Source organism: Podarcis raffonei, chromosome 3 (genome assembly GCF_027172205.1).
Source record: "Podarcis raffonei isolate rPodRaf1 chromosome 3, rPodRaf1.pri, whole genome shotgun sequence".
Taxonomy (NCBI): Eukaryota; Metazoa; Chordata; class Lepidosauria; order Squamata; family Lacertidae; genus Podarcis; species Podarcis raffonei.
Window position 1 is genome coordinate 122,052,475 of NC_070604.1, and position 14,190 is coordinate 122,066,664.

The 14,190-nt window shown below is 47.6% G+C and overlaps 1 protein-coding gene across 7 annotated transcripts in view; it reads right to left on the reverse strand.

Annotated features, from left to right (window-relative positions):
• Positions 1–14,190, reverse strand: part of EFR3B (EFR3 homolog B) — a 128,804-nt gene that overhangs the window by 37,066 nt on the left and 77,548 nt on the right. For 6 of the 7 annotated variants that reach the window (XM_053383838.1, XM_053383834.1, XM_053383833.1 and 3 more), the window contains exons 3-5: positions 13,920–14,047; positions 5,938–6,088; positions 2,610–2,731 (exon numbers count right to left, since the gene is read on the reverse strand). In XM_053383838.1, coding sequence (XP_053239813.1) covers positions 2,610–2,731; positions 5,938–6,088; positions 13,920–14,047 — 401 coding nt within the window. Of the gene's footprint in view, positions 1–2,609; positions 2,732–5,937; positions 6,089–13,919; positions 14,048–14,190 lie in introns of those variants that run through there. The other variant, XM_053383839.1, reaches the window with a different exon arrangement.

Genomic DNA, 14,190 nt, shown 5'->3' on the forward strand with positions numbered 1-14,190 from the left:
GGTGTTATGTGGTATTGGCAGCCGCTCCCAGTCCCCAGTCTAGCTGCCGCATTCTGGATTTGTTGTAGTTTCCGGGTCACCTTCAAAGGTAGCTCCACATAGAGCGCCTAATATACATGGGCAACCTTACCTCTTAGCGCCCCCTGGAAATCCCCCTGCCCCCAGGGGGCTCTACCACCGCTGCATTAAGCTGAACCAACACCTACTGCCAAGGGGGTTTAATTGGGTGCAAACAGGCCATGGCGCTGTGCAGACCCACAAATCCAAGAGGAACCATAGCAGGAAACAAACAATGTGCTAGTTTTGAGGCGGTTAGTCACCGATTGCTCTTAGAGGCACCTTGTTCTGATCTGACTCCCGCACCCCAACCTCAGCTATTCATTATCCCTCTGAAAAGCGGCACCCAGCTTTTGTCGAGGAGGGACAAGGCATTGAAAAGGCATCTTTGGCAGGCTAATTGCAGGTGGAGATTGCGTGCAGAATTGCAGGGAGCACTCTCTGAATCGAATCCAAGACAGAAGCACTCCTCGGGGGGTGGAATAGAGGGGTGGGTGGGGAGAGGAACCCCTGCTGGGTTTTTTTCAAAAGCGCCAGGAGCGGAGAGAAGCTCGTTTCGTGGTAAGCAACATTCATCTGGTAATTAATCCTTCGGGGAGGAAGGAGTTGCCCCCGTCGAAAGGGAAAGGAAGGTGCTCTTTAAATGCTCATGCCAAACGAGATTGCAAGGTTCACCTTCAAGAAGTCCAAAAGGGACACTCGCACCCAAAACTGGTTTGGCACAGATCTTCCAGCAAAAAATAGAACCAGAGGGAAGGAAGGACTCAAGCTGGCTTCTTCAAGATGGCAGAGGCCACGCCTCCTCCTGTGGGTCTTTGCTGCATAGAATTGTAGCACTGGAAGGGAACCCAGGGCTCATATAGTCCACCCGCTTGCAACGCAGCTGAAGAATCCCTTGCAGATGGCTGTGGAACCTCTGCTTAAAAAAACCTCCAACGACAAAGGGTCTGCCCCCTTCCGAGAGCCCATTCCACTGTCAAAAAGCTCTTGCCACCAGAAAGTTCTTCCTTGAGTCGGAATTTCTGTTTTCGTAATTTAAATCCTATGGTTTGGGTCGTCCCCTCTGCACCAGCAGAAAATAGCCTTGTTCCCTCTTGTTCCCAGCAGAAAATAGCCTTCCTCCATCTGGTACGCAGGCTGAGACCCTCCTTGTCCACAGACTGTCTCGCCAGAGTGGTGCATCCTCTGGTTATCTCTCGCTTGGACTACTGCAATGTGCTCTACGTGGGGCTACCTTTGAAGGTGACCCAGAAACTGCAATTAATGCAGAATGCGGCAGCTAGACTGGTGACTGGGAGTGGCCCCCGGGACCACATAACACCGGTCCTGAGAGATCTGCATTGGCTCCCAGTACGTTTCCGAGCACAGTTCAAAGTATTGGTGCTGACCTATAAAGCCCTAAATGGCCTCGGTCCAGTATACCTGAAGGAGTGTCTCCACCCCCATCATTCTGCCCGGACGCTGAGGTCCAGCGCCGAGGGCCTTCTGGTGGTTCCCTCACTGCAAGAAGCAAAGCTACAGGGAACCAGGCAGAGGACCTTCTCAGTAGTGGCACCTACCCTGTGGAACACCCTCCCACCAGATGTCAAAGAGAACAACAACTACCTGACATTTAGAAAACATCTGAAGGCAGCCCTGTTCAGGGAACTTTTTAATGTGTGACATTCTAATGTATTTTTAATCTTTGTTGGAAGCCGCCCAGAGTAGCTGGGGAAACCCAGCCAGATGGGCGGGGTACAAATAAATTATTATTATTTATTGCTTGAAGATGGCTCTCCTATCTCCTCTCAGTCTCCTCTTTTCCAGGCTAAACACACCCAAATCTCTCAACCGTTCCTCATCAGGCTTGGTTTCAGGACCCTTGATCATCTTGGTTGCCCTCCTCTGCACACATTCCAGCTTGTCAACGTCGTTCTTAAATTGTGGTGCCCAGAACTGGACACAGTATTCCAAGTGTGGTCTGACCAAGGCAGAATAGAATGGCAAACCAAGCCTTATGAGGAATGGTTGACGGAACTGTGTAAGTTTAGCCTGGAAAAGAGGAGACGGAGAAGAGATAGGATGGCCATCTTCAAGCACATGGAAGAGGGAACAAGCTTGTTTTCTCCTGATCTGGAGAGGAGAACTCAAACCAATGGCTTCAAGTTACAAGGAAGGAGATTCCAATTAAACATCAGAAAGAACTTTCTGACAGTGAGAGCTGTTTGACAGTGGATCAGTCTCCCTCAGGAGGTTGTGGACGCTCCTTCCTTGGAGGTTCTTAAGCAGAGGTTGGCTGGCCATCTGTCATGGATGCTTTAGTTAAGATTCCTGCATTGAGGGGAATTGGACTAGATGACTCTAACTCTACAAATTTATGATTTGAGGACCTGGGAGACCAGGCTTCAAATCCAGACTAGGCCATTGCGGCTCACTAGGTAAGAGCCTGACAGCCAGTTGTAGGGATAAAATGGGGAGTTGGTGAATCATGTGACCACCTTGAGCTTTTTGGAGGAAAAGGTGAGATAAAAATGGAGTGGATGGATGGATAGTTAAATCCAGCTCGTACTCACTTTGTCCGGGTGTCCATGTCGTCGTGGCTGGAATGACACATTTCGCTGAAGCGAGAGACGAAGAAGTCGTAGCTCCTGTGATATGACGGGGTGTCCTCCTCAATGTTTGCAAATTTCACAAACTGCAGGCGGGGAAACAGGGAGCAGGGTGGCAGAGAAAGAGGTGGGAGACATGAATTTTAAAAATGCAACGCTCTTGCCCAATTCTCACTCTGTAGGGAAATACGGAAGATCTTCCTTTCCACATGGAGTGATGTTGTCTGTGTGAGTTGGATTCTCAAGGCTTTGGAGAGAGCTGGAAAAATTCAAGCGCAGCTCTGAGGAAGGAGGAACATTCAGGGGAGACTTCCATAGAATCACAGCATTGTAGAGTTTGGAGGGAACCCAAATTAGTCCAATTCCCTGCAATGCACCCCTCACCCTTGCCCAACTGCTGCCTGTTGAGCCTTACTGGGTTCTGTGTGGCAGCATGACTTCCAGAACATGATGGCGGTGCACAAAACTGTGGGATGTAACATAACTGTAGCAGTCAAATACAACATGTCCTGTTTGCCCAGAGTGGACACACAGGGGGGTGTTGCTCCAGCCAGGAGGACTTCCTGTGACACCTGGTCTGGAACATCCTCCCTCCGCGTGTGAACAGGTAGATAATAATAATAATAATTTTTTATTTATGCCCCGCCCTTCCCTGTCCAGAAAACCGGGCTCAGGGCGGCTAACAACAAATTTAAAACACTTAATTAATGCAATAAAATACAGTATAAAACGTGAATAACAATAAATTCAGAATTCAAAAATCAATTTAGGGGGGAAATCCATCCAATAAACATTAGATGATCACCAGGGCTAGCTGGCTAAGCTAGTCCTATTTGGGCCAGCGAGGAGACCAGGGGAGAATTAGCTGTGGGATCCCAGAGCGGGTGATCTTCATAAAAAGGGGAGGGGGAAGGAAGGAAGGGGAATAAAAGTTCAGGCTAAGTTCAAGTTGAAAGCCAGGTGGAATAGCTCTGTCTTACAGGCCCTGAGGAAGGAAGTTAAATCCTGCAGGCCCCTGGTCTCCTGGGACAGAGCAGGTGGGAGCCATCACTGAGAAGGCCCTGGTCCTGGTGGAGGATAGTCTGATTTCCTGAGGGCCCGGGACCTCTAAACTATGATTATTCATGGACCTTAAGGTCCTCTGCGGGGCAGACCAGGAGAGGCGGTCCCGTAAATACGAGATGGGTGTGACCCTGGCAGACTCTATAAAAGGGCCAGTCATGCACCATCTCTCTCTCTTGCCTCTCTGTCTTCCTGATGTCCTTTTGCTGTCTGCTGGCTCTCAGCCAGCAGCATGTGGGCTCAGTCCCCATATGAGATGAACCCACACTCTCTTCTATAACTACAAGCTAAAGCCTGCCTTCAGGATCATACTGTGAACTGAATGTAAGTAATCTTATTACTTTTAAAAGAAGACTCTTGTGTCATTATTGTTTTAAAGAGGGAATTAAAGGGGAATTTGGCTTTGGTATTTTAACTTTTGTATGTTTTAAAGTTTAGTTGTGAAATTCATATCATTCATGTATTCATGTATTGTTTTTAACACTCGATTGGGAGCCGCCCAGAGTGGCTGGGGAAACTCAGCCAGATGGGCGGGGTATAAATAAATTATTATTATTATTGTTATTGCTATTGTTGTTGTTATATCAACTTTCTCAGCCTCTGGACAGGCTCATCTAAGCAAGAATGCTTTTAGCAGGTGGCTTTTAGCAGGAGTACATTGAAGGCACCTGCTTGATATCAATATGCTTGAGTCTTACTCTCCAGAGGAGGAGAAAACAAGCTTGTTCCATCTTCCATGAGACAGCCCTTGAGACATTTGAAGATGACTCTCATATCTCTTCTCTGTCTCCACTTTTTCAGGCTAAACGTATCCAACTCCTTCAACCGTTCCTCATCAGGCTTGGTTTCCAGACCCTTGATCATCTTGGCCGCCCTCCTCTGCCCACGTCCCAGCTTGTCGACATCCTCCTTAAATTGTGGCGCCCAGAACTGGACACAGTATTCCACCTTCCATGTGACAGCCTGCTTTACAGGGGGTCAGACTTGATGACCTTTGGGGGTCCCACCCAACTCTACAGGTCTAAGCGGTTTATAAATTTTACAAAATGAATAAAGTTTGGGCCCAGGGACTCTCTGCTTCACTTCTCAGCTGCTTAGGCACCCTGCCAAGCCATGTCTCTGAGGAGGAGGGAATAATAATAATAATAATAATAATAATAATAATAATAAATTTTATTTATACCCCACCCTCCCCAGCCAAGACCGGGCTCAGGGTGGCTAACACCAAGTAAAAACAATTGATTAAAATATAACTTAAAAACAAGATTAAGTACAACATTAAATACAGCCTCATTTCAGTAGAAACGCAAATCAAAAACTTTTTGGGACTGAAAACGTCAAATCTTCACCAAGGCCAACTATCCAGACTAGTCCTACGTGGGCCAGAAAAAAGCCAGGGAAATCCCCAAATAGGAGTTCCATCACAGAAGAAGAAAGGAAAAAGGAAAGAGGGGAAGGGGATCGAGTTGATTCCAAGCCAAAGGCCAGGCGGAACAACTCTGTCTTACAGGCCCTGCGGAAAGAAATCAGATCCTGCAGGGCCCTGGTCTCATGAGACAGAGTGTTCCACCAGGCCGGGGCCAGTGTTGAAAAGGCCCTGGCCAAGTCAATAGGAGTATATCATCTAGATCAAGGGAAGTAATAGTGCCACTGTATTCTGCTCTGGTCAGACCTCACCTGGAGCACTGTGTCCAGTTCTGGGCACCACAGTTCAAGAAGGACACTGACAAACTGGAACGTGTCCAGAGGAGGGCAACCAAAATGGTCAAAGGCCTGGAAATGATGCCTTATGAGGAATGGCTAAGGGAGCTGGGCATGTTTAGCCTGGAGAAGAGGAGGTTAAGGGGTGATATGATAGCCATGTTCAAATATATAAAAGGATGTCACATAGAGGAGGGAGAAAGGTTGTTTTCTGCTGCTCCAGAGAAGCGGACACGGAGCAATGGTTCCAAACTACAAGAAAGAAGATTCCACCTAAACATTAGGAAGAACTTCCTGACAGTAAGAGCTGTTCGACAGTGGGATTTGCTGCCAAGGAGTGTGGTGGAGTCTCCTTCTTTGGAGGTCTTTAAGCAGAGGCTTGACAACCATATGCCAGGAGTGCTCTGATGGTGTTTCCTGCTTGGCAGGGGATTGGACTCGATGGCCCTTGTGGTCTATTCCAACTCTATGATTCTATGATTCTAAGTCTGCTACCTGCACCTCTTCCTCAGAATCTCACAACGCTTACTGAGTTTGTGCCAAGGATCTGCAGGTCTGGTTTCTCTGACTCCAGCAGCTTGGCCACCATCTTCAGGAAGCTCTCCACGAAAAGATTGATGCTCTGGCAGTGACAGGCCATCAGGAGCTGGTCCAGGGCTTCCATCGCGATGCAGACGTACCTGGAGTGGCAGGCAGAGAAAGAGAAATGGAAAGCCACCCTTAGAATGACTCCATCCCTTACTGGGTTAGAAGGAGAACAAGGGAAGGTAACGCTTAATGTCACCAAAAGGTACAAAGGAATGCAGGAAGCTGATTTTTATCGAGTCACAGGATCACAGAATTGTAGAGTCACCTAGTCCAGGGACGTCCAACTTCCAAGAGACTGCAATCTACTCACACGATTAAAATCTGGCAGTGATCTACCCCTTTTTTGGGGGGGTTCAGGTCAGAGTTGTTTTTTTTAGGGAGGAAATATTCGTTAATTTAGCAGCTTAGGTCAAATAAATAAAAAAATGGCACTCACCAAGAGAGTGCTAATGAGACAGTCAGCCTCGTTGCGAAAACTCCACTCTGGCGATCTAGAGGGCGGGGCGAGGGGGCGGAGCCAGATGGAGGAGCCAGCAATCTGTTGCGATCTACCTCCTGGGGATCGACCAGTCAATCCTGATCGACCTGTTGGACATCCCTGATCTAGTCCAACCCCCTGAAATGCAGGCTGTCACACAGAAGATGTTGAAGCGATGATTCTTCAACATCAACTTTGTTGGACTGGTCATGTTGTGCGGATGCCTGATGATAGTCTTCGAAAGCAACTACTTTATTCCGAACTTAAAAATGGAAAGTCTAATGTTGGTGGTCAACAAACACTGGCCTGCCAGAGCTCCAGTTGGAGAACAGCCTTTACCAAAGGTGTCAAGGGCTTAGAAGACACTCAAACTCAGGACATGCTAAGAGGAAGGCACACTTGGCAAACCCTCACCGTGATCAGCTCCCACCCAGAAACCAATGTCCCCACTGTGGAAGGACGTGTGGGTCCAGAATTGGCCTCCACAGTCACTTACGGACTCATTGTTAAAACCGTGTTTATGGAAGACAATCTTACTGGGCTAAGAGGGATCACCAAAGAAGAAGAAGAAGAAGAAGAAGGGGAAGGAGGAGGAAGACGATGATGTTGAAGAAGATGATGATGAAGAAGAAGAAGAAGAAGAAGAAGAAGAAGAAGAAGAAGAAGAAGAAGTTGATGAAGAAGAAGAAGAAGAAGAGGAAGAAGAACATGATGATGAAGAAGAAGAGAAGGAGGAGGAGGAGGAAGAAGAAGAAGAAGATGATGATGAAGAAGAATGCCGGCTGTCACATGGAAGATGGAGCAAGCTTGCTTTCTGCTGCTTCAGAAGGGAAGACCAGAACCAATGTTCAAATGACAAGGAAGGAGATTCCAACTAAATCTTGTTTGACAGGGGAACGGACTCCCTCAGAAGGTGGTGGGCTCTCATTCGTGGGAGGCTGGGTGGTCACCTGCCAGGGATTCTTGAGCTGTGATTTCTGCATTGCAGGGGGTTGGACTGCATGATCCTTGGGGCTCCCTTTCAACGCTGCAATTCTATGATGCTATTACTCTGTTGTTAGAATTCTAAGGTCTCAAATATAAATTAAATGTTCATCAATGTACAAGGCAAACACATGTTGTTGTTATTTAGTCGTTTAGTCGTGTCCGACTCTTTGTGACCCCCTGGACCAGAGCACGCCAGGCACTTCTGTCTTCCACTGCCTCCTCCAGTTTGGTCAGAGTCATGTTCGCAGCTTCGAGAACACTGTCCACCCATCTCGTCCTCTGTCGTCCCCTTCTCCTTGTGCCCTCCATCTTTCCCAACATCAGGGTCTTTCCCAGGGAGTCTTCTCTTCTCATGAGGTGGCCAAAGTCTTGGAGCCTCAGCTTCACAATCTGTCCTTCCAGTGAGCACTCAGGCAAACACATACATAAGTATATAAACCACATGTCTGAAATAGTACAGGGGGGCAATCTTGAAGGGATTTCAAATCTCCCAGTGACCTCAGATATTCCTCTGCAGGAAGGGAGGCAAATGGGGAAAGCTTTCCCATTGTCTTTTTGCTTGCAAATCCTGTCTTAAGGGCGTATTTGTGTATGAATAGGGTGAGCCTGTGACCTGGACTCAGGAACTGAAGTATTAACCATCACAAAAGAATGCCCAGGCTGCCCAGGTAATGCAATCGGTGACCACTATCAGGTATCCTGGCAGGTAGGATTTCTGCTGTAGACCGCCTCCTTCTGTGATGTATGTATGATGTTTTGGGGGGTGGTCTTGGGCTACAGGATGGGCAGTTTTAAAGGTCTAAATAAGGGCTTGTGCACCATTGTTCTGGGTTCCTCCTCCCTCCTGCATTTGGTGATTGAGGACCCTGTTGCAACAGTTTAATAAAGATCAGGCTTACTAGCCGCTTTGCTTCTCCATATTCTCTGGTTGGCCTCTGTTATTTTCTCCTACCGATAGGGAACCCACTTAAGGACTCTATATGGGCTCTCGGATACCCCATAAGGGAAAGGGAGCAGGTTTTTCCCCCTTATAACAACTCCCTACATTCTTCTCCCAGTTCTAGTCCAGCAGCAGAACCCTTCTCAATCCCTTTTTGTTGCTCCATCACAGATTTCTGGGCTCAGAGCTGGCCGACGTGTCTTCTGAGCTCACCTGTTCCAGAATCTGAGCCCTGGATTTCCCCTGGGACATGCCTGGGAGGTAAACATCAAAAACAAGGTGTGGAGAAAGAGGGAGAATGAGGACATCCTGCTCCGTTAAAACACACACACACCAAATAAAAAATAAATCTGCTGAATAAGGCCATGGCAGACACAAGTTTTGCTCCCCAGGCACCGCAATTGACGTCAAGCAAAGACTAGAAGACGTGGGTGTCTCTCCAGGGTTCAGCCAGCCCAAAAGGCAAAAATAAATCACCTGTCAGTGGAAGACAAACAGGCCTGGACTGTTTGCAAAGGCAATGTTTTTGCAGTGGATATTTAAGCCCACTTATTCAATCATTTCAGAACTTGAGTCTCTCTCTTTGTCAGACATAGGCCCATCAAGCCTGGACTACCCAATTAGGGTTGTCATATTTCAAAAAGTGAAAATCCGGACACAAGTTGCTGAGGGTGGTTTTGTTTTTGTTTTTTGCAAAATCTCCAAAAAAAAAAAAAAAACAGTTTTTGAGCTATTTTTACGGCAATTCTCCAAAAATCAATGCTTCCGACAGGGGTTGCAATACATCCAGGTTTTGCAGGAAATTTTCAGCGATTTTCGGAAATTCCGCCCAGACGCAATTTCTGACAGACGGATCCCAGATATGCCTGGGAAATCCCAGGCGTATGACAGCCCTACAATAGTGAGGCTTCAGTTTCAAGACCTGTCCTGGGTCATATTTTGTTGCACAGACATAGAATCCCCTGCTATAACCCTCCCCAGGTTCTGATATCTTCCGTGGAGGCCCTTCTCTCAGTCCTGCCCCCTGCCCAGGCACGTTTGCTGGGGATGTGGGAGAGGGCCTTCTCGGTGGCGGCTCCCAGGTAACTTTGGAACTCCCTGCCTAGAGAAACGATTATCTGTATTTTTTTAATAAATCATGTGTGTATGTGTTTAATTGTTTTTAATTATTGTTTTTCTTTCTATGTTTTCAGCTGTTCTTATTTCATCTGTAAGCCACCTTGAGTCCCTACCAGAGGGAAATGTTATATTTATTTTAGTTTATTTGTTAGATTTACATACCTCACTTCATCCTTAAGATCGCTTCTGGCGAACCAGAGCAGTGCACGGAAACGCAGTTTACCTTCCTGCCGGAGTGGTACCTATTTATCTACTTGCACTTTGACGTGCTTTTGAACTCCTAGGTTGGCAGGAGCAGGGACCGAGCAACGGGAGCTCACCCCGTCATGGGGATTCGAACTGCCGACCTTCTGATCGGCAAGTCCTAGGCTCTGTGGTTTAACCCACAGCCCCACCCGCGTCCCAACAAGATACGGGATAAAAACAAGTAAATAATTAAAAGCTAGGCTATAAATAAATAATAATAATCAGGGCTTTTTTTCCCATCTGGAACTCACCAGAAATCAGTACTGGCACCTCTCAGGTGGGCGCCATTGCCAGAATAAGAGAACAAGGAAGGTGTTAATGGTGTTTCTTTTATAGAAAAAATAGCAATACAGTCTTACTTTGGATCCCGAATGCCCTGGAACTCAGATGTTTTGGCTCCCAAACCCAAAAGTGACTGTTCCGGTTCGCGAATGTTCTTTTGGAACCCGAACGTCTGACTGGGCTTCTGATTGGCTGCAGGAGGTTCCTGCAGCCAATCAGAAGCCGCGCTTTGGTTTCCGAATGTTTTGGAAGTCGAATGGGCTTCCGGAACGGATTCCGTTCGACTTCCAAGGTACGACTGTAATAATATTCTTAAAATAATAATAACTCAGTAGTAGGGCACATGTCTTGAATGCAGAAGGCTCCAGTTAGAGCTTCTGGTATTGACAGTTTACAGGATCAGGTAAATAAAGCGAAAGATCCTCCTCTGCCCAAAAATGCCAGAGAGTCACTGCCAGATGGAGCAGACGATATTGAGCTAGACAGCCAAGCATTTTGATCTCGGATAAAGGAGTTTCACGAGTTCCGCTGAAATCCACCATTTCAACGGTGTGCGGAGATCAAAGCCGAGAGTCCCATTCTCTGGAGGGAATTAACCGGTGCTTCCAAGTCAACCCAACATCTGAAATCGCAGGAGGTGGCATGTGCCCTCCAGCACCCGCCACAGCCTTTGCTGCCGACATCAAACTGTCCTCCATCAAAGGCTCCATTGAGAGCAAAACCTCATTAGCCGTCCCTTGAACGCAGAACCTCTAAGCTTTGAAGGGATTGTCATTTCTGATGAAAGCGGACGTCTTTGCAGCTTTGAAACGTCTCCCATTTTCCATGCTTCTGAGTGACGCTTCCGCGCCCCTCTTTCTCTCCAACATCTCCCCCCCCCAAAAAAAAACCCCCCACTTTTTTTCTCCAGCAGATGAAAGCAAAACACAACAGGCAAACAGGAGCAGGAAGCGCAAAGAGACAGTTGTGCGTCCTGGTTGTGTCGCCAAGATGGGGGGAATAAATAATAGACCCACCCCAGAAGTATTTGAAGGCCCTGTTTCATCTGGAGTTGATCCGACACCTTGGAATCAGAGCGGCAATTTATTATTGGCAACATCAACGCCCCCAGAAGACTCACAGCACCATCTCTCTGGCAAACACCTCCTACTAAGTGGAGCAGCTGCTCCAGCGAAGCGAAAAGGCAGGTGTGAGCAGAAAGAGGATGGATATAGAAATGACTCAGGCGGCTCAGCAAAAATAGAATTTGAAAAATCAAGCGGAATGGTGGAATCTTCTGTTTCTTTAGAAAAGAGGCGGCAGAGGCAGAATTCTTTAGCGCCAAAGAGATATTTATAATATTATGCACAGAGGGGAGAAAAGGGACAGGGAAAAGCTTTGGTCCTTTTCTCGTGACGCTAGGATTTGCGGAGAAATGGATGGGGGAAAGCTTTACGGCGTCTCTCAAAATGCTAAATTTGTGGACCTCATTTGAAAATTCGGGGCAGGTAAAAGACAGGAAGCCATCTATGGCTCTGCTCTGCTTCCACTTTTAACATGCTGTGCATGGCGCTCCTCTTTTCTCTAAGCTAAAAGTCCCGAAAACTGCATCCTTTCTTTGATTGTTTTGGTGGCTCTGTTATGTGGGATGTGATACATAAGTAGCAGTCAAGTACAACATTCCTTGTTTTCCTAGAGAAGACATGCGGGGAAAACTTCCTGTTTCCTCCTGGCCTGGAACATCTTTCCTCTTGCATGTGATTAGAGGTGGGCGTGACCTTACCTGTTCAGGTAACAAAAGAGCAGGGCACGCAGCACAAATTATTCTTTTCGACTCTACTCCATCTTCGTCGTGTGAACTGCAGTGACTGCTGGTCTACAGTCACTGGGATTATCAGTTCCAAATGTATGCACTTTGTAACTAAGTCTGCCTTCAGGGATCCAACTGTGAACTGATGGTGTGAGCAAACTTCTTTTATATACTTTACACAAGATTGTGGCGTGTTTATTCTTTTAAGAGGGATATAAAGGGGACTTACCTGGAATCTAATAGTGAGAGGCTTACACGAGCCTGCAACCAGCTACCTGCTGTGCATTTAAAAAGGGGAATGTAAAACTCTGCTAAGTTTTACTTGCACAAGTTAGGAAGGATATTAATAAACAATATATCCTTTCCTGCCTCCCTGAACATTATCACATGTTATGAACCTTTCCCAAGTCTGCAGTGTCCTTTTTGAGGAGAGGCACCCAGAACTAAGGGGCTGCGGGTGGCGCTGTGGGTTAAACCACAGAGCCTAGGACTTGCAGATCAGAAGGTCAGTGGTTCAGATCCCCGTGACGGGGTGGGCTCCTGTTGCTCGGTCCCTGCTCCTGCCAACCTAGCAGTTCGAAAGCACGTCAAAGTGCAAGTAGATAAATAGGTACCGCTCCGGCGGGAAGGTAAACGGTGTTTCCGTGCACTGCTCTGGTTCACCAGAAGCGGCTTTGTCATGCTGGCCACATGACCCAGAAGCTGTACGCCGGCTCCCTCGGCCAGTAAAGCAAGATGAGCGCCGCAACCCCAGAGTCGGCCACAACTGGACCTAATGGTCAGGGGTCCCTTTACCTTTACCTTTTACCCAGAACTAGCCTTCCAACCTCTGCTTAGGAACCCCCAAGGAAGGAAAGTTCACCACTTTCCCAGGTAGTCTGTTCTACTACAGAACGGCTCCGAAACAGATTGGGTTCCCAACGTCTGAAGTTGAAACAATGGCTTGGCTCCTAACAAGCCACTTTCACCAGTTCGAAGTCAGAAGCAACGAACAAGTGTTCATTGTATGTGCAACAAAATCTGGTAAGGAAGGGGAATGAGGCAGGAGTTTTTTTCTGTATAGAAAGTTACATTTGTTTCTCAACAGTTATATACCAATTCAGCAAAACTAGTGACTTCACCCAAACATCAATTGCATACTATTGTGTTTTAAGGCTCCGTCTTACCCAATTCTATCCTCTCTCATGTGTTTCTTGATAAATTGTCCAACTTTCTTACACTTCAAGCCCCACTGTCCGTGGAGGCACAGGTCAACTCTGTGTCCAGGGCAGCTGTCTACCAGCTCCATCTGGTACGCAGGATGAGACCCTACCTGCCTGCGGACTGTCTCGCCAGAATGGTGCATGCTCTGGTTATCTCCCGCTTGAACTACTGCAATGCGCTCTATGTGGGGCTACCTTTGAAGGTGACCAGGAAACTGCAATTAATCCAGAATGCGGCAGCCAGACTGGTGCCTGGAACTAGCCACTGGGACCACATAACAGCGCTCCTGAAAGACCTACATTGGCTCCCAGTACGTTTCCAAGCACAATTCAAAGTGTTGGTGTTGACCTTTAAAGCCCTAAACGGCCTCAAAGGCCCAGTATACCTGAAGGAGCGTCTCCATCCCAATCTTTCAGCCCGGACACTGAGGTCCAGCTCCGAGGGCCTTCTGGCGGTTCCCTCACTGCGAGAAGCAAAGCCACAGGGAAGCAGGCAGAGGGCCTTCTCGGTAGTGGCACCCGCCCTGTGGAACGCCCTCCCACCAGATGTCAAAGAGATAAACAACTACCTGACATTTAGAAGACATCTGTTCAGGGAAGTTTTTAATGTGTGACATTTTAATGTATTTTTAATCTTTGTTGGAAGCCGCCCAGAGTGGCTGGGGAAATCCAGTCAGATGGGCGGGGTACAAATAATAAGTTGTTGTTGTTGTTGTTATTCCATACGTGGGCAACAACTTTTCATATAGGCTAGAAAGGGTCTCCGGTTTTAAAAGCTTTTCTCATCCCCTGCAAGGCTGTAGAATCATGGAACTGTGGGGTTGGAAGGGCCCTTCCCAGGTCATCCAGCCCAACCCGCTGCCACGCGGGTCTCCCTTACCCATATCGGTGCCTGCTCACATCTCGGATCAGTTTTTCTGACAGGTAAGCGCCGATGCGGTCGAGCTTCTCAGGAGCAGAAAGCGCGTAGAAAGTCAGCTTCTCCATGTTGGTTTTCACCAACCCATCCTGGGAAAAAAGGGAACATGTGTCAGGAATCGAGTCTGCACGGCCGTCTTGAGGGATGTTGGACAAGGACCTCTGCTCAAAGGACAGATCTAGCGGGGATCTAGGGAGAAACCGAGGAGGCATTGGCAGGTCACGTGGTACAG